At 34.4% G+C, this 25332-nt stretch overlaps 1 protein-coding gene across 2 annotated transcripts; it reads right to left on the reverse strand.

The window, feature by feature from the left end:
- Positions 1-1425: 1425 nt before the first annotated feature.
- Positions 1426-5323, reverse strand: LOC105628425 (hypothetical protein). 2 transcript variants are annotated; one of them, XM_012209836.4, is made up of 7 exons: positions 5024-5319; positions 3619-4854; positions 3464-3518; positions 2933-3081; positions 2637-2723; positions 1916-2044; positions 1426-1744 (listed from the first exon to the last, which is right to left on the reverse strand). In XM_012209836.4, the coding sequence occupies exons 1-7, from the start codon at positions 5093-5095 to the stop codon at positions 1619-1621; spliced, it is 1854 nt and encodes a 617-aa protein (XP_012065226.1). In that variant the 5' UTR covers positions 5096-5319; the 3' UTR covers positions 1426-1618. The 2 variants fall into 2 exon arrangements, 1 of the variants encoding a protein (XP_012065226.1); XR_016320549.1 differs by lacking the exon at positions 1426-1744 and having other exon boundaries at positions 1993-2044; positions 2918-3081; positions 5024-5323.
- Between the last annotated feature and the right edge of the window lie 20009 nt (positions 5324-25332).

Raw genomic sequence — 25332 nt, forward strand, 5'->3', positions numbered from 1 at the left:
TTAATTAATGTGGCACGAAGTTATTCCTTCCTCTCATTTAGTGCATGCCACGTCTCAACCCCTCGGGCATTTTGACCTACTTTATACATCCATTAATGTTTCTAATGGTATGGAACAATATCCACTAAATATATAAATTCACCTCTATAACTTTAAAACTCGACTTTTACTTTTGACTCATTAAATACTTCAACTTATAAAACTATATGAATTAAACACTTCTAAATTTCAAAATTATTTTATTAAACACTTCACTTTGTAAAATTAGATCAATTAAACACTAATTAAAAAATTGAAATTTATGAAATTATTGTTCTAAAGTCATGCTAATTACATATTAACCTATATTTTACAGTTAAAGCAAAAAATCATAAAAATTATTGATATTAGTATTGAAAAGTATATAATATTATCAAAATTTATAAATTTAAATGTACCATAAATCATATGCAAAGTATAGAATGCCACAAAGTTAAAGTTGTAAAGTTCAGAAGTAAATTTACGTATTTAACCGAACAATATCATTATTAAAATAAGCATGCACTTATGAGCAGGAGGAGACGACAAACAGAAACATGAGCCTACATATTGCTACCCTAAGTTGCAAGAAAATGAAGTGGTGAACTATAAACCCCTCCATCCAAGAAAATAAATATGGAAAAGAAATTACTACTAGACTTCGACAATTGTCATTAGATATGATTAGACTTATATCAGGTTTATGACCAAATTAATGCATTTTGAAAATTAATTTATCAAAGTTATGTGATTTAAGAAGAACATATAAAAGTGATATAAGGGGTGTCGTGCATTTTTAACAACGCAAAATCACCACCAGCAATAACAGTTTCTCATGCAAGAATTGAAATAAAATAAAAGAAAAGAAAAGAAAAAAAAGATTGTGCTGTGCGCAAAACCGCATTGAAGTGTCACTATATGCAAGGTTTCAAATAAAAAAAAAAAAATGTAATGTGTACTGAAAGTGGCGATTTCAGTGTCACTGTGGGGAGGGAAAACAAAAACAAATAAATGGAGCAAATAAAAAAAATTAGATGGTTTCTTGGCTCACAATATCAAGTGGTCAAGTCATGGTTGTATGAGAAACTGCCAGAAAATCACAAGTTTTTTTTTTTTTGAAATCTTGCATGACACTAAAATCGCCACTGTCAGTGAACATTGCAAATGTTTTTTATTTTGTTATTTGAAATCTTGCATGAGAAACCACTATTAGTGGCAGTCGCAATATCGCATTTTTAAAAATGCTGAGCACCCCCTCATATCACTTGTGTAAATTCTTTTGAAATCACAGTACTTCTATAAATTCTTTTAAAATCAAATTACTTTGGCAAAATTGTTATCCAAAATGCATTATTTTGGTCACATACTGGTACTTTTCTTTTCATTCTTTTTATCTTTTTGCTAACATGAGACAATGCAATGACTATATTTCATATACGTAACATATTCACATAAACAATTGCTGTCCAAGACATGAAATTTTCTTTATCTATACATATAGCTGGACAGGTACACTACTACTACTACTACTACTACTACTACAATTTTTGTTCACCTAAGAAGCTCAGAAGGAGATAAAGAACCTGTTAATGGCAATCCTCTACTCATGAAATCCTTCAGACCATTGAAATCTGATATTGCCCTGTTGACGGTTTTTGGTAGCATTCACCAGATGCCGTTGCACAGATTTGCTATTAGTTTCAAACACAAACGCCATTCCCCCAATCTGCAGATACAATGCTAACTATAATATTAAATATCTTGTAAAAGCACAACATATTGGTGCAAGCACTATGATAAACAAAAAGGAATAGCATAATAAGATGCAAAATGGCAGCAACCAACTCCAAAACATTTTAAAGTGTATTAAACAGTGAGATAATAGAAAGCAACATACCTCAATCAAATTACTTGAACCAAGACCCACAGTCTGCCCTGTCACAACTTCTTTGCCATTCAAAAATACTAGACTTTTACCAAGATTCTTCAAAAAGAAGGAACCATCTGCTTCCATCCTTATGAGTGCCTAGCACACCAGCAATCACCATTATATTTCATACAATGCAAGGACCACAGATCTCACTGGATGCAATAAACTCAAAATGGGGATTTCGTGATAGATAATTTGATAAATGCATTGCAGTGAGGAAAAAAATCATCTCTTGAATTATACAAATGCCTTAAACAAGCAGAAGTGGAGTTATATAAGTTGCATAGTAACTTCAGATTGCTCTGAACTGCAGTATTGCCAAGATCAGATGAACAATGACCAGGACCCAGGGTCAAACTCAGTCATCCAAAATATATTCAAGTTGTGCAAAGGCAAAATGCCCAAATAAGTATTTTCTTCCTCTTAGTTGCTTCTCCAATTGCTACTTTCTTTTTTGTTTTAATCCCCAATGTCAGAATCAGTTTTATAGCGTAGCCGACAATAATTATGTGCATTATTCAAGAGAGAGAGAGAAAGAGACAATGAGACACTTGTCGGAAAGTGTAATTCCTAGGAATCTCCATTAATGAATCAAAGAGCAAACTAAAAAATAACTCAATACGGTCTTCATGATCAACTTTGAATGCAAATCTAGATAATAGTATCAGAAAAACTAAACAAATCCCACCTGCCGTCTTGATATTTTGTTGGCAGGCCCTTCTCTTGCCAAGTCAATATCAACTTTCATATCATCTGTTGCTCTGCCAAGTATAACCTAGATAGTGAAGGTCACATGTGATTATATGAACAAGAAAACAATCTTGAGAAGACTAATAAATAATAATCAGTACAAGCTAAGAGATAAAACTCCAGCCATAAGCATAAACTAAAATATCAATTTTGAATGGAGATCAGTGACAAGAAAAATCAATCACAGGTATGCAGCTGAGGAAAAGAGAGTGGTCCAACCTTAGTTTAACATACCTCAGTTTCCCTTATATAATGCTTCAAATGGCGTCCATACAAGACAGCAAGTGCACCTCGAGATGCAATGGTCCTTTGCATTGATGATTGAGCACACTGTTCCAATCTTATAATTTTCCTTACAGAATCCTCATTTTGATACCTTGAGACTAGAAATTAAATTTAATAAAAGAAAAAAAAAAGGAGTTCAAAATAATTATCCTGAGACAACAAGCGGATTTAGTTCAACTTAGCAGCGAGCAGCTAGAAGAATGAAAATATTTCTACTGTCAATTAATTAATTAGCTCTGAACTAGGAATAATTATTGGGCGACAACTAGCAGAAACTAAAAATTATTCAAAAAGCAGGTAATCATCTAAAAACAAATAAATAGTTAGCACAGGTAATAATGAGTGCGCAACTACTAGATCAGTGGAGATTTCAAACAGTTTCCAGAACAAAACTTGCATGTAAAATCTATATACCAGAAGAGAAACATTGATCTGTATGAAAAATGGATATAGAAGACAGAAACCGTTTCCAGAACAAACCTTCACTAGAAATGTGAGAATCTATATCATCTGGGAATAAGTCCATTTCAAGTATCTAAACCAAGAAAAAACCCCATTAACCAGTGAAGAAGTTAGAAACAAATCAAAACAAAAATTGAGATGCGCCCTCTAATAATACATGAAATCAGATTTACCATGGCCTCAATATCAGAATAGGATGGAAAATCATCTTCAATCTCAGATTCTTCCTCATTTACCATCAAGGTGTCTGATTCTGTCACTGAAGTCACTTGTTCAGGTGAGCATGTCGTCGCATATACTGGCAAATCCATGAAATTACATGCATGTAATGTCTCTGAATTCAGTAGTTCAACTTTGGTGGAGATTCGAGCAGCCTGGTTTACACTGCATTGGTTGGAGTCTCCATTAGCCTCTCTGGAGGCTGCATCACGAGGAGATTCACATTTGACTCGACAGCCAACAGGTTGATGGCCTGAACTGGTTCCTGGCCAGATGTTCAGTACCGATACTCGGGTAGAAATAAGAGATGGCAGAGGATTTTCTTGTTTCTTCACCAACCGTTGCCCTTGTTTATCTTTTCTAGGAAAGAAAACATGATCATTGCATGGAATTTCAGGGTCTTCACTGTTTAAAATACACTCAAGTTCTACATCAGAGTGCTTCATAGATAATGTACTTTCTGCTAATACAGATGATGGTAAATTCATTTCTGAACAAAAACGTGGCCCCTCAGGAATTTCAAGACTTTCATCTGAAAATAATGTATTTGATTCTTTAACATCTGAAAATAATGTATTTGGTTCTTTAACATCTTGTGCACTACCATGATCATTATCCCAAAAACTCATTGAAATGCCATCATCAAAACAAGATTTATTATCTACCGCGTGTTGACCATCTGCATCCACTAAAAGCAGATCATCCTCATTCGAAAAGTTTAATAGTGCCTCCGAAAGATCTGCATAATCACATTTTGAAATTGCAGGTGAACAATTAAGTATATCAACACCATTTGCTTCCATTCCTGATAAATTACCTTCCAATTGGTTTTGATTAGAATCACCAAACACACAATTTCCATCTCCTACCGGACTATGAAATGCTATCCCATTGTCCGGCGCATCAAGAAAACTAAAATTAGGACATTTTGCAGATCGGCTACAAATTTTCTTCCTCGTAGCATAATACATCTGTCGAACAGTTTCAAGCTTTCTTTTAACAGATACCTCAGCAACACTAACCCTAGAATTCGTAACAGAAAGTTCTACCTCCATCATACGAGCAGAAGCTTCAGCTGATATAATAGGATCATAGAGAAGAGAATGCCATCTATCACGCAATTCTCCAACAGTAAATTTTCTCGAGAATCGAACAGCTCCTTTAGCAAGTGCTTCTAAAGAAGCGCCTGCCTGTAATCATAAACAAATGAAAATGAAAAAATTCAGGAAATTCAAAACAAACTGGTGTCAAAATTCAAAGAAATTAGGGTTTCAAACATTAAGAGAAATGGGAAAATAAAAATCAATCAGAAGGTTGGAATTGAGAAGAAATTGAACTAAAAAGAAGAGAGAATTGTACCTCAACGGCATTCTTCAATAAGAGGTCATCTTCAGGTATCCATTGAGGAACTGAAGCAGCTAAAGCTGCCATTAGTAATGTAGATTGTACTTATAAACTTCAAAAAACCAAAATCGCTTGTTTATGGTTGAATTGATAGAGGAATTGAGCTTTCGAATGTAATATTTTCATGAAAATGGAGTGAGAATTGAATTTCAATTCCAAATTCAAAATTGATTTGTCGGAATTGGAGTAATGTGGTACTGGTTTAAGCTTCGGTTTTCAAAAACGCGGGTAATACCTTTTTCTGCTGTGGGTGGTCCGAAGCTAATTGTATTTTTTATTTTTATTTGACCTTTTTTTATTTTTCTATAATTAATCGTAATATTATCTTCTAAAAAAATCGTAATATTAAAAAATCTTTTAAATAGAAAAATATAGATGATCTCTTGGGAATTCAATAATGCCATAAAGAATATTTTAATTAACTGTGACAATCTATATTCATTTTATCTTCATAATGTATTTGCAAATTGTATTAATTTTGATAAAAGATTCGCTTTTCTATGAAATGAAAAAGAAATGAAAACTATTTAAAAAAGAAAAATATTGTTTATATTATAAATAATTTATTTATGTGAATGTTCATAACTTCTAAAATTTATTATTTAATCAATATCATAAATTTTATAACTTTTAAAATGCTTAAATTGTGTATTTATAAAGGTAAATTATTTATATTTTTATTTATGATCAAGTAAAGATAATAGGAATGAAATTGGAATTCTCTCTTAAATACTTTTTTCCATCTTTTTTCAATTTTCTCTATATTATATTCTAGATATAATACTTATATTTATCTTTTAGTTTTATAACACATTATTAATACCGAACTGTTTCAAAATGCTCATGACCAAGTCCACCATCTTATCTTTGATTTAGTCTTCCTTATTTTTAGTTTTCATTAGCTGATTTTCTGTGATTATATTTTTCATATTCTAGTTGTTTATTGTGGAGAATATCTTGTAACTCTGATTGAGTATACTGCTTATATATACTCAATTCACTTTTGAATAAAATAAGCTTCTCCATTACTCAATTATCTTTATGGTATCAGAGCAATAATAAACTCCAACGAGTTGAATTTTTTTTCATATCCACACTTTCCAATCTCATAATGTCATCCACTATAAACGTTGTCAACTCTGATAACACCACCAGCACCAATATTGTAGTGCAATTTAACCCAGACTCACAATTGCTTATCAAACTCACAGGCAGCGGTAACTACACAACCTGGAAATCCCAAGTTTCCATGCTCATGTATGGACATAATGTTCATGGCTATCTAGATGGTATCTTCCCTGCCCCACCACAAACAATTACTGTTAATAATGTTACTGCCCCCAATCCGACTTTCTTGAAATGGGTCCAACAAGATAAATTGGTTCATAATGCCATTTTAGCTTCTGTTGATCCCACACTTGCTCATTCTCTCACCAATGCTCACAAAGCATGGACCTCTCTTCAAACTGCTTTTGGTATCAAATCTCAAACCCGAATTATTCATTTACAAGACCAACTTGCTCACACAACTAAAAATGGTTGCCCTATAGCCGATTACATGCACGACATTCGTTCAATTGCTAATGAGTTATCCATTGCAGGTGAACCTCTCACTGATATCGCCTTAATGGTTCGGATTCTACAAGGATTAGGACCAGAATATACATCCATTGTTGCAGCCATTTGATCTCGTCCCTCCTCTATATCCTATGAAGAACTCTATGAACAACTTATTGATCATGAAATTTTTCTCCAAAATGAAGAGGCCAAGAAGATTCCAAATATCACTGCTGCAGTTGCTCAACGCAACACTTCCAATTCATCTCGCCAATTTCGTCAACAGTCTAATGGTTCCTCAAATACTCAAAATTGGCATCCTCAACAACCCAAAAATAATTACAATGGTCCTAATCAATGGCGTTCCAGGAGAAATTCTCAAGACACTGAGAACCTCATTCAATGTCAACTATCTGGCCACTTTAATCATACTGCTAATGTTTGTCGCTCAAAGTCACTTGACCATCTACAAGCAAAAGCATTGTATTCCAATCACAGCTCTCAACAGTAACAACCTTGGATCATTGACAGCGGTGCCAATCACCACATCACATCTGATGCAAATGATCTAACCACTTTACATAACTATCACGATGAAGATGAAATTTACATTGGCAATGGTAACTCAATTCCAATATCTCATACAGGTAACACTGACCTACATGCTTCAAACTAGATGTTTCAACTTTCTCGTATTTTATGCTTTCCCAACATCACAAATAAACTTATATTTGTCTCTCAATTCTGCATTGACAATAACACTTTAATTGAATTTTTCCCTTTTCATTATTTTGTGAAGGATCAGATCACGGGGGCGCATCTAGTTCGCGAACAGAGTAAAGATGGACTCTATCAATGGCCTCCAAGAAGTCTACGTGCCAAATGTAATCTTACAGTGTCTCATGATCTTTGGCATAAGCGTCTAGGTCATCCCAATAATCAAGTTTTAAATAAAATTCTCCATAAATTTTCAATTTCAATAACTGATTCATCTACTTCTATTTGTAATTCTTGTCATTCAAATAAAATGCATCGTCTTCCATTTGTAGAAAATACTCTACAAAGCTCATCTCCTCTATAAATAATATATAGCGATCTTTGGGGACCTTCTCCCACAGTTTCAATCGATCGAAAATGCTACTATATTTTATTTATAGATAATTTTTCTAGGTATATGTGGCTATACACGATACAATCCAAATAAGAAGTTGTACAAATTTTTCATCTCTACATCCCTTAATGGAAAAACATTTTGGCACCAAAATTTTATCTCTGTACACGGATGGAGGAGGAGAATTTCAAAGCTTGTCTCCATATTTAAGAGCCTATGGCATTTAACATCTAGTTTCACCACCATATACACCTCAACATGTGGCTCTAGTTGAACGCCGATATCGTCATATAATTGAGACTGCCAAAACACTATTATATCAAGCCTCTCTTCCATAAAATTTTTGGAGTTTTGCCTGTCATCAAGCTGTCTATCTCATAAATCGTCTAATCACACCAAATCTAAATCATCAAAGTCCTTATGAAATTTTATTTCAGGATGCTCCTAAATATGAGTCTATTAAAGTTTTTGGTTGTCTATGTTACCCATGGCTTCGACCCTATACAAAAAATAAACTAGAGACCTGCTGCTCTCCTTGTGTTTATTTGGGGTTTTCATATAAACACTATGCTCATCAATGTTTTGATCCAGTAAAATCCAAGTTATATTTGTCCAGGGATTTTTTGTTTTTTGAAAATAATTTTCCTTATGAACATATTTTTTCCACCTTTAAAGATAAAACCACCACCACTTTCTGTACAAATTTACCAAGTCACGTGCTACCCAGTAAAATAAAAATTTCTCCATCCAATCTTGATCTTCCAGACTTGGCTAAGACTCCATCACTTTCATCTAGTTCCACTTACTCTGTTCCAACTACGGCATCACTGAGATCAGGTACTTGCACTTCCAATCATTTTCCTACAACTAATCAAGAAACCCACCCAACAATCCAATCACCAAATTCAACTACTATATCACCATCCACTACAAATTCAAACTTCAATGTCCTACCTACACCAACCTCTACATCAAATAACACCCTTCCACCAGTCCCTACAACTCCCAAACACACAAACTCCACACACCCTATGACTACCAGATCCACAATTGGAAATCTTAAACCCAAACAATTTCACACCACAGTTTGCTCGATCCCTATTCCCAGAACATACAAGCAAGCTATTCTACAACCCTTATGGCATACAGCCATGAAGTAAGAGTTCAATGCACTTGTCAGAAACCAGAAATGGGATTTGTCACCTTGTGATTCATCTAAAAACGTGGTTGATTGTAAATGGTTATTTTGAATTAAATATCACCCAAATGGTTCTGTTGCCAGGTACAAGGCAAGGCTTGTAGCCAAGGGCTTCACTCAGCGCCCTGGATTGGATTTTCATTCCACCTTCAGTCCAGTGATTAAGTCAACCACAGTCAGACTTGTTCTCTTTATTGCAACTCAGCAAAACTGGTCTATACGTCAACTTGACGTCAATAATGCTTTCCTTCAGGGTCACTTGGAAGAAGAGCTTTACATGAGACAGCCATTGGGTTTTGAGCATCCCACATACCCGACACATGTTTGCAAGCTAAAAAAGGCAATCTATGGCCTCAAACAAGCGCCCCGAGCATGGTATAATGAGCTGAAGAATTTTCTGGTAACTATTGGTTTTTCCAAATCAAAATCAGATCCTTCTCTCTTTATATTACATAAGTTTGGCTTCACTGCATATATCTTGGTTTATGTGGATGATATACTTGTCACAGGAAATCAGACGTCTGGCATTCAACAGATTATTAAATTACTGGCCACTTGGTTCTCACTTAAAGATCTTGGACCACTACATTATTTTTTAGGGATTGAAGCTGTCTCTACTCTGAGCGGGTTATTTCTATCTCAACAAAAATACATACAGGATCTTTTAAGTGATGTTGGCATGCCAGATTGTAAGGGAGTCTCTACACTAATGACTTCTACTAATGTCCTCACTAATGCTTCTAATAGTCCATCTACTGATGGAACTCTATTTCGACGAGTGATTGGCAAACCTCATTATCTTTCTTTTACTAGACCAAATATTGCATTCAGTGTAAGCAAGTTGTCTCAAGTCATGCATGATCCTCGTCAAATTCACAGGAAGGTAGCCAAACGATTGCTTTGCTATTTGCATCACACTTCAAATTACGGTCTCAAACTTGCCAAAGACACAAATAAACGTCTCGTTGCATATTTTGACTCAGACTGGGCTGGAGATCCAACTGACCGTACATCCACCACATGCTATGTTATCCATTTTGGCAATTCACCCATTTCTTGGTCCTCTAAAAAATAAAGAGCTATTTCTCGATCCTCTACCGAAGCAGAGTACCGTGTCGTTGCTAGCACAGCAATTGAAGTTAAGTGGATAGTTAATTTACTTCATGAACTATGTGTCTGTAACAGACTGATTTTCTTTTAGTGTCGATAATAGTGATTTACCAGTCTGTGAATAGTACCATCGGTCCGGGACTTGGTATTATTTTATTCCGGAAAAATTACTATGTATATTTAATATTTTATTTACTATTTTTGGAGCATGTTTGCATGATTTAGGCAGGTAGAAAATATTTCATGAATATTATTGGAGAGTTTATGTATTAAATGCATAATATTTCTAGTGTGGTATATTAAGAAATAAATGAGGAATTATTTTAGTGGAGTTAATTTAATTAATTGGTGGAGTTAAATAAGAAGTAGAAGAGAATTATTTGAGGAATATTTAGAGCTATTGGATGAGATTATTTAGGACTTGATCTTAGCCACACATTTGGCATGATTTTAGGAAGTCAAATTTGACTTTGGCACCTTAAAGTAACACCACAACACTTTTTTCTTTCTTCTCTTCTCCTTCTCCACGCCATTTCCATCTTCTTCCTTCTTCTTTCATTTTCTTCATTTTCTTACCTCCAAATTTACCACCAAACTCCCTAATTAAACCATAGAATAGGACTTAATGCTTAAGAGTTAAGGAGTAGAAGTTGAGATTGGTGATTAAAAGCAAAGAGAAGTGAAGTTACCATTGAAGCAAGTAAGTTGTGGTTTTTGAGTTTTGTGAATTGTTAAGTAGAATTCATGGTTTAGACATGTTATTGATGCATTAAATCATGCTCCAACTATTTCTTTTGTCAAGTTTTGCTTTTAATGTTGATTTCTCATACTTTGAAGAGGTTGGAGAACCATCCTCAAAGGGTAAAGAGAAAGTAGAGGAGTAAGGCTTTCCAAGCTTGTTAATAAGGTTAGTGCAATAATAATTTCACTTGTTTAAGTTGTTTTTACATGGTTAGGGTTTTGAATATATTTTGGGAACTTTGTATGTTTTGGTTAAATTGATGAATTTTAATGTGAGATATGTTCTGCCGTGGGATTGGAACTCATTTTCACTCATTTTCGACCCCTTTATACTTTCCAATTGTTTCTGACTTCTGCATGAAAGTTGTAGCTCTATTTCTCAGCTTTCCAAAACATATTCTTATGTCTAATTCCAATACTTGTAGCTTAACTTATGATTGAAATACCAAAACTGGTTCTGTTATGATATCTTACCTGTATATCCGAAATGATTGTCCATTTTGACCACTCAAATGGCAAAATAACGTCTTATGTTCTTCATAAAAGTTGTAGCTTTACTTCTTATCTTTCCAATCCATCCTCTTGTATCCAATTTGGAGATACATAGCTCAACTTATGGCTGAAACACCCAAACTGACTCTGTTGTGACAGGCTACATGCATCACTAAATTGAGTACCCATTTTGACCACTATAATGACAAGATTAGGCTCTGACTTATTCATAAAAGTTGTTTCCCTGTGTCTTGAGACTTCTCTCGTTCTGGATTGGTTTCATTTGAGTGTTTTGGTTAAGTAGGAATTCAAGAAACATTGGACTTGGTTCTGCTGAATCAGGTCTGATCTGTTGGTCTGTGTTCCTAGCTTTTGTTTGCTATTTTACCATTTGATCTGGGCTGTGGTCCCTTCTGAACATTTGTAGCATTTTGTCTTAGCTTTCTAATAAATCTGATTTCATTCAATTTGGAGACCCATAACTCAAATTATGTGTTAAAGCAAAGGGCAAGTTTATGAAAATGCTGAAAAGTTCTTGATTTATGTACTTTTATACTATATTAAGTTTATACATATATCTATAGTGTTTTGAGTAAAAAGTTTGAACTGATGAGTATTAAGAAAAAATTGTGGCATAAGACGGTGATTTATGTACTTGCCTCCTTATGAAAATTTAATCACTTCTAATTTGTGATCTAGCTTTAATAAGTGACATAAGACGGTGCTCCGGCACCAATTGTGGCATCCGTCGTCTGGTCTTCCGGGATTGGCCGGTGGGTGTTACAGTGTCTCTATCATCAGTGTTCCATGGATCATGTGTGATAATCTGAGCACCACCTATGTGTGTCATAATCCAGTTCTACACAGTAAGATGAAACATTTTGCAATTGATTTTCACTTTGTCAGGGAATATGTGCAAAATAAAGAAATTGAAGTTCATCACCTACACTCAACTGATCAGGTAGCTGACCTTCTTACTAAGCCACTTCCTAAGTCATCTATTCAACGTATTTTTAATAAGTTGGGTGTCATTGATGCGGCCACACAACTTGCGAGGTGTAATACCGAACTGTTTCAAAATGCTTATGACTAAGTCCACCATCTTATCTTTGATTTAGTCTTCCTTATTTTTAGTTTTCATTAGCTGATTTTCTGTGATTATATTTTTCATATTCTAGTTGTTTATTGTTGAGAATATCTTGTAACTCTGATTGGCTATACTGCTTATATATACTCAATTCACTTTTGATTAAAATAAGCTTCTCCATTACTCAATTATCTTTAATTATTAGTATAATTTCATTTTACCAATTTCTTTTATCAAATCGCTTAAAGAAATTAGATAACTTATGGTTTATGGCAATCAAAATTAAAATTAATTTTATTCAAATTTATTCATGCTTGAAAGGTAATTTTCATACATTTTTTGATAAATATATTATTGTTGTTAATTTTCGAATATGATTTATAATTTAAAAAAAAATTATAATGATTCGGTGATATTTGTATTTTATTCTTATAATTATTTTTATGTCATTGATATACTAATAAATAATTTTATTTAAAATTGGATAGAATATTGAACCAACTTGACAACTAGGTCGTGGTTAATCTGGATCAAATTTTGATTTTATATTTTTATAATTACTTTTTATGGTAATAATTTATCATTATTTCATAAAAAATATTATATTTTCTCTTTTAAAATAACAATAATAATTTTTATTATTATTATAATTTTAATTATTATAATTTTAATATATTATCCTCCTAGTTTTAATTATAAACTAGATATATTAATTCTCTCTTAATCGTGTTTTAAAGCTAAGTTGTAGATGTATATTATTAATTTATTGGACTCATTGTTAGAAATTTTAAAGTGGATTAAGAATTACCTTTTCTTATTTAGGTGTCTTATTTTTCACAAAAATGGCCTTAATTATTGAAATAAAAAAATGTAATATAACATTTGAAATTCAACTCCAATGGTGCAGAACTCTCGAACTCAGGTAGCCACGTGGAATGGGTGGAACAATTTTTTATGTTGAGCGATATAGTTTTGATAAACATTAATTTTTGTAACCTTTATCTTTCTATCTTTCTCCTCGCTAATATGGGAATTGTTGAAGTGGGATGATTTGAAGTTTATTTTCATGTAAAATTGTCAACATTACAAGCATTTTCTATCGATATTGATTGGGATGATACACACTTTTCCGATCTAGAGCTCCCTATGTACTCTATTGGGGGGATTTATAGGTCTTAGACGATTAAGATTATGGGTTAGGTTGGAGACCATAAAACTATCATTATTGTTGATAATGACGCTTCTCATACTTTTATCTTCGATTAACTAGTATGTAGGCTCAATCTCAAGGTAATTCTCATTCCTACTTTGTTTGTTTGGGTGATGGTTGTAGGGTAACTACGTTTGGAGTTTACAAACAACTTCAAATTCAAGCTAATAATTATGTGATCAAAGCATACTTTTATGACTTTTCCTTAACGATGTTAACTTCATTATAGGGCTAGCATGGCTGGAAAACTTGGGGGAAAATACAAATCAACTAGGTTAAAATGTACATGAAGTTCCTTTACATTAACAAACCTATTCTCTTAAATGGCGATCCGTCCTTAACCAAAGTTCAGACGTAATTATAGTCCCTTCATAAAACGACTGATGTTGAGTTCAGTGCTCTGTTATAGGAATTGGTTTTTGATGCCTCCTTTCATTTAACTGATAGTGAACTTCATGATCATAATAATTAAGGAATTCAACAACTCCTATAGTCATACTTAGAAATCTTTGGAAATATCAAGTCTCTTCCTCCTCAAAGGGCTACTGATCATGAAATTACTCTAAAGCTTGGGCAAGAACCTCTGCATGTTATGCCCTACCACTATGGTCATGTACAAAAGAATGAAATCAAGAAATTTCTTGCTAAGATGTTGCCTGTTGGGATCATACAACCTAGCTAAAGTCGTTTCTGTAGCCCGATATTACTAGTCCGCAAGAAAGATGGAAGCTGGCATTTTTGTATCGACTATCGCCAGTTAAACAAAGTAACAATTTCCAATAAATATGCCATCTGGATGATTCAAGAGCTGCTAGATGAATTATAGTGAGTTTATTTTTTTAAGGCATTCTATTAGGTATTGCACTCTATCAGGCATTGCCAGTCATTCTAAGGCATATTGCACTCTATTAGGTCGACATGATGGATATGATTCAAAAGTTTATTGCGGCTTGCCTCACTTGTTAACAACATAAATATAAGACCCAATTTCTAGTTGGCTTACTACAACCCTCACCAATACTGGATATGATATAGGAAGAAATAAAGCTGGATTTCATTTCAGGCCTGCCTCTCTCAAATGGTGTTGATTGCATTTTGATAATGGTTGATAAACTATCAAAGAAACTCACTTCCTCTCCTTGCTCATCCCTTCACCACAGAGCCAGTAGCTGAGTTATTTACAGCTGAAAATTATCCGATTAGATGGATTTCCTAAGACTATGATCAATGACCGTGATCCACACTTTTTTAGCAATTTCTAGAAGGAACTCTTTAGGTTGCATGGTACATAGCTCAAGTTTAGTTCTTACCACCCTCAGACCGATGATCAAACTGAGGTTTTAAATAGAATCTAGAGTCCTAGTTCCGTTGTTTCTGCTCGAAGCAGCCTCAAACATGGTCTAAATGGCTAAGGTGGGCTAAATATTAATACAATGCTAGTTTTCAAGGAGCTGCTGGAAAGACTCTATTTGAAATTGTTTATAGGAGACTCTCTCTCCATCCATGCAATAATTTCTTCCTAGTGAAGCTCGTGTGGAGGAAGTCTCTTCTTCTCTCTAGGATCGTGATGAAATTCTTCATCAGCTGAAATTGAATCTTCTTCATGCTCAACAATTGATGATTAAATATGCAATCATCGTCATCATGATGTTCAATTCCACGTACGAAATCAAATAATCCTCAAGCTCAGACCTTATAAGCAGCAATTAGCAATCTGAAGGGTTAATGCTAGGCTAGCAACATGTTACTTCATGCCATTTGAGGTTATAGGTAAGGTCAGAGTTATTGCTTATAAGCTTCTACTACCTCCTTCCTCTTGCATACACCCAGTCTTTCATGTGTCTCAATTGAAGAAAGTAGTGGGTAGTCATAAACCAATTTCAGAACTTCCTCCACAATTGCTAGTTAGTGAGGAACCTTTGGCTGAGCTAGAAAAAGTGATTCAAACTCATTCCATTTCTATAGACAATCAGATTATCAAACAAGTTTTGGTTTAGTGGTGGACAAATTAGCAGAAGAGTCTACTTGGATTGATGAGGCAGATATGCTAAGTCAGTTTCTAAGTTTCAGCCTTGAGGACAAAGTTGCTCTCCCAGCAAGTGGTATTAATAGGAATGGGCCCAATCCAAAGCCTTTCAAGATGTACACAAGGAAGGCAAAAAGTGGCATCAACATGAGGAACAACCTGGGGCATATATGCGGAGAATAAGCCCATGAAGAAGGGAAAGCTAGCCTAATTAGTTACACTGAAGAGAGAGAACAATGATATGAAGCATAAGCAGTACCCGAGGGGAATAATCTTTGGAGATTATTCCCATTGATAGATTTATTTCTATGGAGAAACTTTTGTTCCTTGGCTTGGTTGCCTTTGGAGCCTAGTTTCCTTTTATGTTTCCTTCTTTCTATTGAATTATAATTTACAGTTTCTAAATTTCAATATTGAATTCTCAGTTATTGAGATTTTAATCCATAATTATTTTATCCATCTTATTCCTTATTATTAATTTCGAGTTAATTTCACTGATAGGGCATCAACTTAGAGCCTCCGCTCTTAAGTGTACCTATAATTGAATTTATAACTTAAAAATACTTAAACCTCAATTATGTAACATGAAAAATACCTTCGGTTGTTTCAATTCATTTTTCAGCATCAGAAAGCCCTGCGGATAACACGTGACATATAAAAAAGTAACGTATTGTCCAAGTGGCATATTTTACTTTTTCATTTTAAAAATATTTTTAAGTAATAATGATCACAAGAGAGAGAGAGAGAGAAAGAGCAAAAGGCTCTGGAAACATTCTAACATCAATCGCAACCTAGATCTCCTCTCCCCCGCTCTCCGATCACCAATCGACCGTCATGAGGCAGCAATCAACTCCTATCACAATGGTGATCTCATTTCTGGCCTTCCTTTTATAAATCGAAGGTTATCCTGCGCGATTCGAAGCCTTCTCCTGTAATATTGATTTACAGGTGAACAACACCATTTCTCGACCACCTTGAGTCCTGCAGTAGGTATCACATGTTTCCTGTTATCTTAATCTTCCATTAGATTCCTTGTTGATTTTCAAGGCCAAATTTGAAAGACTATGTTTGGACAATTTGTTAGAAATCTGAAGCCATTGGAGATGATTGTTCTAATCTTGTCAAGTTGAAGGTGAAAAGATACAGATAGATAAGTCAAGCATTCAAAAAAACTAAGGAAGAAAAGAAATGGGGTTGTGGTTTCGGTTCTTACAGTAGGATCTATGATTTTTCATTTTTCATGTATTTATTTTTGTTTGGTGGCTTTTGTTCAAGTAGCGCAGGATTTTTGGTTGCTGCGCTTGGTGGTGGTTATGGTGGTTTTGCTAGAGCTGCATCTGGTGGATTGACTGTGCATATAATAGTTCTTTGACTGCATATTCCTCTTTGCTTGGTTTAACATTTGCCAAAGTCCTTGTTGGTTTTTTAGCAATTTTTCTCAGATGGATTTGGGATTTCAAATGCCAACAAGGAGCTAGAGCATTCGGTGGCAATGCTCCACCAACTGGAAAATATTTTTGAAAGATTTTCTTTTTTTTTTTTCAAATATTTTTTATTACTTAGAATTTTTTTAAAAAAAAATATAAATGACACGTGGATAATATTTTCGTTTTTTATATGCCTCATGTTATCCACATTGCACTCCGGCACCGAAAAACTAATTGAAACGCTAAAGGCATTTTTTGTGTTACACAATTAAAATTTGAGCATTTTTAAGTTACAAATTAAGTGCAGACACAATTAAATGCAGCCCTAAATTGAGGATGATCAATGAAATTAGCCCTATTAATTCCTTGTGCCCTAATTTGGTTATTATTTTATTCTTTCCTCTACCGGTTTTGATAAGAATGAGTTTTGCTTTAGTTTATTTTTGAAGAATCAACTGTGTTGTTGATGTTATAAATTAATCTCAAATAATTCCACAATAACCTAGATCGTGCAAACCACTAGATTCAACAAGATAGATTGAATAAGAAAAGGTTGCGTACCTGACATCGTTGTTTGTCGATCTTGATGTGTAGAATTAGGTTTGCAGCCTTCCAGAGAATTGAAGAATCGATTTTGCGGAAGCAGTACGAAAGGAACGTAAAACTGAATCGTATTCAACTCCTCTGGGGACCACGACCTTTATATACCTGTAGCGTTAGTACAATTCCTATTTCGGTCTTTTAACGAAATAGGAATTATATAATGGTCTCTACACTTAATATCTATAAATAGTTGATACCTCAATAGTCAATTATTCACAATCAAGACCACATTTGAAATTGACTTTACAATTGGACTGCTGTACATATTTAATTTTACATATTAAGCCCACAATAGAAAATTAAATCCAACAATCTCCCACTTGGGCAAACATATGTTAAATAAAATACATACACCAAAATGAGCTCAACAAACGCAGTCATACAAGGTATCCAAAAACAATCTCGTCCATTAGTTATATTGATAAAGAGCTGAAGAAACATTCGCCATAGATCTCATGACTAAGTTCATCATCAACTACATTACCAATATCCCTAAATGACATAGATTCATTATAGAAGTGTAGCATGAAAACTACATGCAATGTGATCATCATGTCTGTTTCCAACTGGTCACCAACAAAAGTGAGATCAAGCAAAACAATAATAATAATACAGAGTGTAACCATCAACCAAAATGAGTACTCAACAAAATTTCATAATAAAACATATCCAAAACAAAATAGAGCATTCAAAAACATAATGTATACATAACGAGCAAACTCCCATTAAAACTAGACAGTCTCAAACAAAACGATACCCATATGAGCGGTGTGCTCATGGAAAACTTTCGGTATCACTGCCTTTGTAAGCGGATCCGCAATCATAGAGTTTGTTCCAATATGCTCTAAGGATATCTGTCCACTCTGTACCCTCTCCTTCACAGCCAAGAACTTAATCTCAATGTGTTTTGATCGAGAAGAGCTCCCGTTGTTGTTGGAGAATAAAACGGCTGACCTACTGTCACAATACAACTTCAGTGGTCTTTCTATTCCACCTACTACACGCAGCCCAGTGACAAGGTTTCTCAGCCAAATAGCTTGATTGGATGCCTCATAAGATGCTACAAATTCAGCTTCCATGGTGGAGGTTGCTACTAGAGTTTGTTTCACACTCTTCCAAGAAATAGCACCACCAGCCAATAGAAAAACGTAGCCAGATGTGGATTTTCTACTGTCTTGGCATCCAGCGAAATCAGAATCAGTATACCCAATGATCTCAAGCTGATCTGATCTTCTATATGTGAGCATATGTCCCTTAGTCCTCTGAAGATATCTCATGACTCTTTTGGCTGCTTTCCAATGATCCATTCCTGGATTGCTGAGATATCTACCTAACATGCCAACTATAAAAGAAATGTCTGGACGAGTACAAACTTGAACATACATAAGACTTCCTACAGCTGACGCATAAGGAACCTTTTGCATTTCCTGAATTTCAAGTTCACTCTTTGGACATTGTTGATTACTAAATTTATCACCTTTTGCAATAGGGGTATCCAATGGTCTAGAATTTTGCATACTAAATCTCTTGAGCACTTTATCAATATAGCTCTTTTGTGATAATCCAAGAATACCTCGAGAACGGTCTCGATGTATCTGAATCCCTAAAACAAAAGAAGCTTCACCTAAATCTTTCATCTCAAAATGCTTTGAAAGAAAAACTTTGGTTTCATGCAGCAAGACTTTACAATTAGTAGCAAGAAGTATGTCATCCACATATAAGACCAAAAAGATAAACCTACTCCCACTGAACTTATGGTACACACAATTTTCAACAGCATTTGCCTCAAAGCCAAACGAGACAATTACTTGGTTGAACTTAAAGTACCATTGACGAGAAGCTTGCTTGAGTCCATAAATGGATTTCTTTAATTTGCATACCAGATGTTTTGGATCTCCAATTACAAAATTTTTTGGTTGCACCATATATATTGTTTCATCAATGTCGCCATTGAGAAACGCAGTCTTAACATCCATTTGATGAAGCTCAAGATCAAGATTTGCAACTAAGGCCATGATTGTCCTAAAAGAATCCTTCGAAGAAACTGGAGAGAAGGTTTCTTTATAGTCAATCCCTTCCTTTTAAGTAAAGCCTTTTGCTACAAGACGTGCTTTATATCTTTCCACATTACCTTGAGAATCCCTTTTGGTTTTAAATATCCATTTGCAACCAATGGGTTTCTTTCCTTCAGGTAATTGAACAAGATCCCAAACTTGATTGTCTTGCATAGACTTATACTCTTCATTCATTGCCTCAATCCACTTATGAGAGTCAGAACTCTGCATGGCATGATAGAAACTAACTGGATCATCATCTATCATGTCTACAGTATCCTCATGTTCCTGAAGAAACACTATATAATCATCCGGAATAGCACTTCTTCTCTCCCTAGTAGATCTCCTCAAAGGCATTTGAACAGGCTCTAATTCTTGAGGTTGTTGAATTTGTTCTTGAGGAAGAATAGCATTGTCTTGAATTGGATCTTGAATAGCGACAGGAGCAACTGGAGTCTGTACGCTATCAGAAACAACAAAAGGAATGAGAACCGAATCATCCTTACTTGATTCCTCTTCAAAGACAATGTTTCTTTCTTTATTTCTCCCTCCAAAATCAACATCCTCAAAAAATGTTGCAATTCTCGTTTCAAAAAAAGTTTTGGAAGTAGGATTATAAAACTTGTAACCCCTAGACCGCTCAGAATATCCAACAAAGTAGTTGTTGATAGTTTTGGAGTCCAGTTTTGTTTCATTCGGCTTGTAAGGCCTTGCTGCAACTGGACATCCCCAAACATGAAGATGCTTTAGACTAGGCTTACGTCCAGTCCAAAGTTCATAAGGTGTTTTAGCAACTGCTTTAGATGGAATCCTATTGAGAAGATAAGCTGTTGTCTTTAACGCTTCACCCCACAGAGACTCTGGTAAAGTAGAATGACTAATCATACTCCTTACCATATCCATAAGAGTCCTATTACGTCTCTCAGATACACCATTCATGCTGGGAGTACCAGGCATTGTATATTGAGGGACAATTCCACATTCCTGTAGGAAAAGCGCAAAAGGTCCTAGACGTTGTTCGCCTGAACTGTCATATTTACCATAATATTCACCACCACAGTCAGATCGAACAGATTTAATCTTCTTTCCTAGTTGATTTTCAACTTCGGCTTTATAAGATTTAAACACGTCCAAAGACTCAGATTTTTCATGAATGAGATATAAGTAACCATAACGAGAATAGTCATCAATGAATGATATAAAATATCTTTGGCCATTTCTAGCTGCAATATGGAATGGACCGCAAATATCTGTATGAATCAGTTCTAAAACATTGGATGACCGAATGGCACCTAGTCTCTTTTGTTTAGTCTGTTTTCCTTTAATACACTCAATACAAGAATCCAAACCTGTGTAATCAAGTGTATCTAAGATACCATCAGAAATAAGACGCTCAATTCTTGATTTGGCTACATGAGCCAAACGTCTATGCCAAAGTACAGCTGAGTTATCAATATTCAACTTTCTTTTGGTACCTCTTGTAGTAACATGCAGGGATTCATGATAACTAGTATCAATGTCTAACATATATAGATTATCACATTCATTCAAGCAACCAGTACCCAAAACTTTTGAATTCATAGATAAAGTGAATACACTGTCTCCAAAAGAACAATGAAAACCAGATTTGTCCAAAAGGGAGACAGAAATCAAATTCCTTCTAAAAGAGGGAATAACAAAAGTATCTATAAGATCCAAAAAATAGCCAGTACTTAAACATAATCTAAAATGTCTAATTGCCTCTACTTCAACCGGATCGCCATTTCCCACATAGACGTATCTTTCACTGTCAGTTGGCTTTCTGTAGTTGAGGCAGCCCTGCAATGAAACACTTATATGAGCGGTAGCACCAGAATCCACCCAATAAGTGTTTTTAGGAGCTGAAGTTAAATTAACTTCACAACAGACTAAAACAAGGTACTTACCCTTCTTTGCAAGCCAAATAGCAAATTTAGGACAGTCCTTTCTCAAGTGATCCATTTTTCCACAAAAGAAGCATTTTGGCACATAAGGCTTCTTTTGTACTGGATCTACAGCAGTAGCAGCAGCAGGTTTCTCAATAGCCTTTTCAACAGTCTTTGCAGAAGGCCTCTTTCTTTTCTTGTTCTTGCCCTTCCCAGCTGAAGAAACAAAATGAGCACTCTCTCTTTTGTTAGAATTCATCTTTTCCTCCTCATCAACACAATGAGAAATGAGCTCGTTAAGAGTCCATTTATTCGGCTGACAATTATAGGAAGTCCTAATTTGTCCATACTGAGAAGGAAGAGAATTCATAACCAAATGGACTAAAAGGTCATCTGGTAAAGCCATACCCAGCGCCTTCAGTCTCTTTGCAATCTGAGACATGCTAAGAATATGCTCCCGAACACCACCATTGCCAGCAGACTTCATGGAGGTTAATTTTTCTAAAAGTGTTCCCACTTCGGCTTTGTCATTCTTGACATAAGCCCTCTCCAGCTCGGCAAGATAGTTTTGAGCATTATCCTTTTCAGCTGAGACAGAGTCTCAAACATGTTCTGGGACTCCTTTCTGCATGATCATCAGACCTAAGCGATTAGAACGCTCCCACTTCTCATACTGAACCCTTTGAACATCAGTGCTCGTATCAGTAAGAGGAGCAGGTTCGTCCATCCTGAATGCAAGATCCAAATCCATACAGCCCAGAAGATCATAATGTCTGATTTTCAAGACTCAAAATTTGATCCCTCAAGTTTAGGGACACAATCAGGATTAAATGACATGTTAGCTGACATCAGAGAAAATAAACAAATAGATAAGTATAAGCTCACAATCCACAACTGAAACAGTTCACATAAGTAGAGATCAAAAATGGAAATAAGATACAGACACAACATTAATATTCTCATCTTTGGATGTAAAACATTAACTTGTAATTAGTATCTCAACGCAGCAATCAAATATTGATAACATAGTCCTGACGAATAATAAATATTCCTTTGGGCCGATATATCTTTGTCATGGAAAATAATCAAACAATTATCACATACTTATTGCCAAACATGTATTCAAAACTCAGCCAGATAGTAACCTTCCTTTGGGCCGATTAACTATCCGCAACGAATTCTAATACACCTGTCTAATATTCTAAAATAAATCAATTCAAGCAATAGAGGTCACTTTGGTGACTTATTGATCAAATCAATTTATTTTAACAAATATCAAACACAATAGGGACTTAATCACTCCAAAATTTAATCTCAAGTCAACAAATTAATTCATTTAATTGTAATTAAAACAAAACAATTGCAATTAAATGAATTGATTGTCTAAATATTTAATAATCTAAAATTTATTTAGTCCAAAAAATATTTATATATATATATATATATATATATATATATATATATATATATATATATATATATAATCTAGTCTTTAAGTCACTAAATTAGAGACTAAGTTATAAAATTGGACTAAATAAATTTGAATAAATAAAGTTCTGGGGTCTAATTTAATTAAATATATGTCCATGGGTCTATACGAAAAAAACAGAAAATTAGGGGGCCTAATCTGAAGTTACAGAAAATTAGGGGCCTAATCTGAAGTTACAGAAACTTAGGGGCCTAATCTGAAGTTACAGAAACTTAGGGCCTAATACGAAATTTTCCAGGGATCTAACCGTAATTTTTCATCCCTAACCTTAAAACCAAAAAGCAATCAGAGACGGAAACTCCTTTCCGCCGACTCTCTTCAAAGAAAACCAGGAACTGTTTTCTTTTTTTTTTTTTTTTTTTTTTTTTAAACAAGATCCGGCTAGCAAAAAAAAAAAAAAAAGCAAAATACCAAACGAACAATTAATCGTCAATGGCGTTAGTTCAAAACTTCTTACCTGTTCTTGGGGAATCCGAAGAACAGTGAGAACAATTTTTTTTTTTTTTAAACAAAACCCTCAATCCGTAAACAGTAGGGTAAACAAATAAAAAAAAATACGAAAATCAATCTAAAATCTAGCAATTATGCACAAGGCTCTGATACCACTTGTTATAAATTAATCTCAAATAATTCCACAATAACCTAGATCGTGCAAACCACTAGATTCAACAAGATAGATTGAATAAGAAAAGGTTGCGTACCTGACATCGTTGTTTGTCGATCTTGATGTGTAGAATTAGGTTTGCAGCCTTCCAGAGAATTGAAGAATCGATTTTGCGGAAGCAGTACGAAAGGAACGTAAAACTGAATCGTATTCAACTCCTCTGGGGACCACGACCTTTATATACATGTAGCGTTAGTACAATTCCTATTTCGGTCCTTTAACGAAATAGGAATTATATAATGGTCTCTACACTTAATATCTATAAATAGTTGATACCTCAATAGTCAATTATTCACAATCAAAACCACATTTGAAATTGACTTTACAATTGGACTGCTGTACATATTTAATTTTACATATTAAGCCCACAATAAAAAATTAAATCCAACAGTTGATGCATTGATTGTAATTATTAATGTATAATTTTCACCATGAATTATCATCATTTCTATTAGTGGCCTTTGAATTTTGCGAGAATTATATCATATCCTTAAACTTTCATTTTCTTCATTAACTATGCACCTGGAAGATTTAATTTTTTGGCCAGGTATGTGTCCAACTTGGCATGACAACCTCTAATTGTGAATATTAATAAAAAAAAACTATTTTCTTTACCCATTTCTTTCACCCAAATCATTCAAATAAAAAAATGATTTTGAAATCCCTCTATCTCTGAAATTATTTTGTTTCTCCTTTGTGAATCGCATTGAAACATTGAAAAGGGCAAAAAAACCCAAAAGAAATCATCTAACTGGGCTGTGTTTTCTGAGGAATTGAAGGTAAATAGAGTGTTTTTGAAATCAATTTTGAAGCTCCCTCTTGATGTCATGGATTATTTGCAGTAACCTCTTTGTTAAGTTGCTCTCCATAGTAGTTTCTGCATAAATTCTCTTCCATAGCTATAAATAAAAACTGTAAAACTAAATTATCGTCAAATTAAAAGTACCCAAATCATAAAAACCAGCAACGAGAACAACCTAATTAAATTTAAAACCCACCAAAAAAACCCAACACCACCACCGATCAAAAAGGTATCGAGAGAGGAGATCTATTTAAACCTGGATAAGGATTGTAAAGATAAAAAAAAGGGAGTAGGAATAGGAAGAGAATAATGCATTAATTGCATTATGAATTGTAAAGATAAAGAGAGATCAGAAAATACCTTTTAATTCAATTCTTTATCAATTGCATTTTTTTTTTTTTTTTTTTTTTTTTAGTCTTTGACGTTGTGTTTTGTGCTAAGAAAAACAAAGTGAACACATGAAGACAGTTGAAAGAAAGAAAGGAAAAGGAGGGGGTTTTAATATTAAAGGCCAAGGAAGATGAAAGTTGCTTTTCTCCTGACACGAGAGACATAAACCAAAAAAATTCCAGCTGCATAAACCAACAACAATAAACAGAGGCTCATGATGGCTGGGAGTCTGGTCTGGTGCCTACATGTGGACTAATAGACATCCAATGTGTTTAATAGTTAATGAAGGAAATGAAAGTCGAAAGTTCTGATAGAACCCCCCACAAAGTTCAAGGGCCATTAGACAAAAGAGCGATAGTTTAAAGGCAAAGTTATGCATTAGCCCGTTAATTTTTCGAT

This window comes from Jatropha curcas, chromosome 4 (genome assembly GCF_041381405.1).
Source record: "Jatropha curcas cultivar XTBG-Jc1 chromosome 4, XTBG_Jcur_1.0, whole genome shotgun sequence".
NCBI classification, from domain to species: Eukaryota; Viridiplantae; Streptophyta; class Magnoliopsida; order Malpighiales; family Euphorbiaceae; genus Jatropha; species Jatropha curcas.

Coding starts and splice junctions, on each gene's coding strand:
- LOC105628425 (XM_012209836.4), bottom strand. CDS start 5,095: ATGGCAGCTTTAGCTGCTTCAGTTCCTCAATGGATACCTGAAGATGAC. Junction 3,519..3,618: donor ATTCTGATATTGAGGCCATG/GTAAATCTGATT, acceptor TTCTTGGTTTAG/ATACTTGAAATGGACTTATT. Junction 2,724..2,932: donor ATTATATAAGGGAAACTGAG/GTATGTTAAACT, acceptor TTCACTATCTAG/GTTATACTTGGCAGAGCAAC.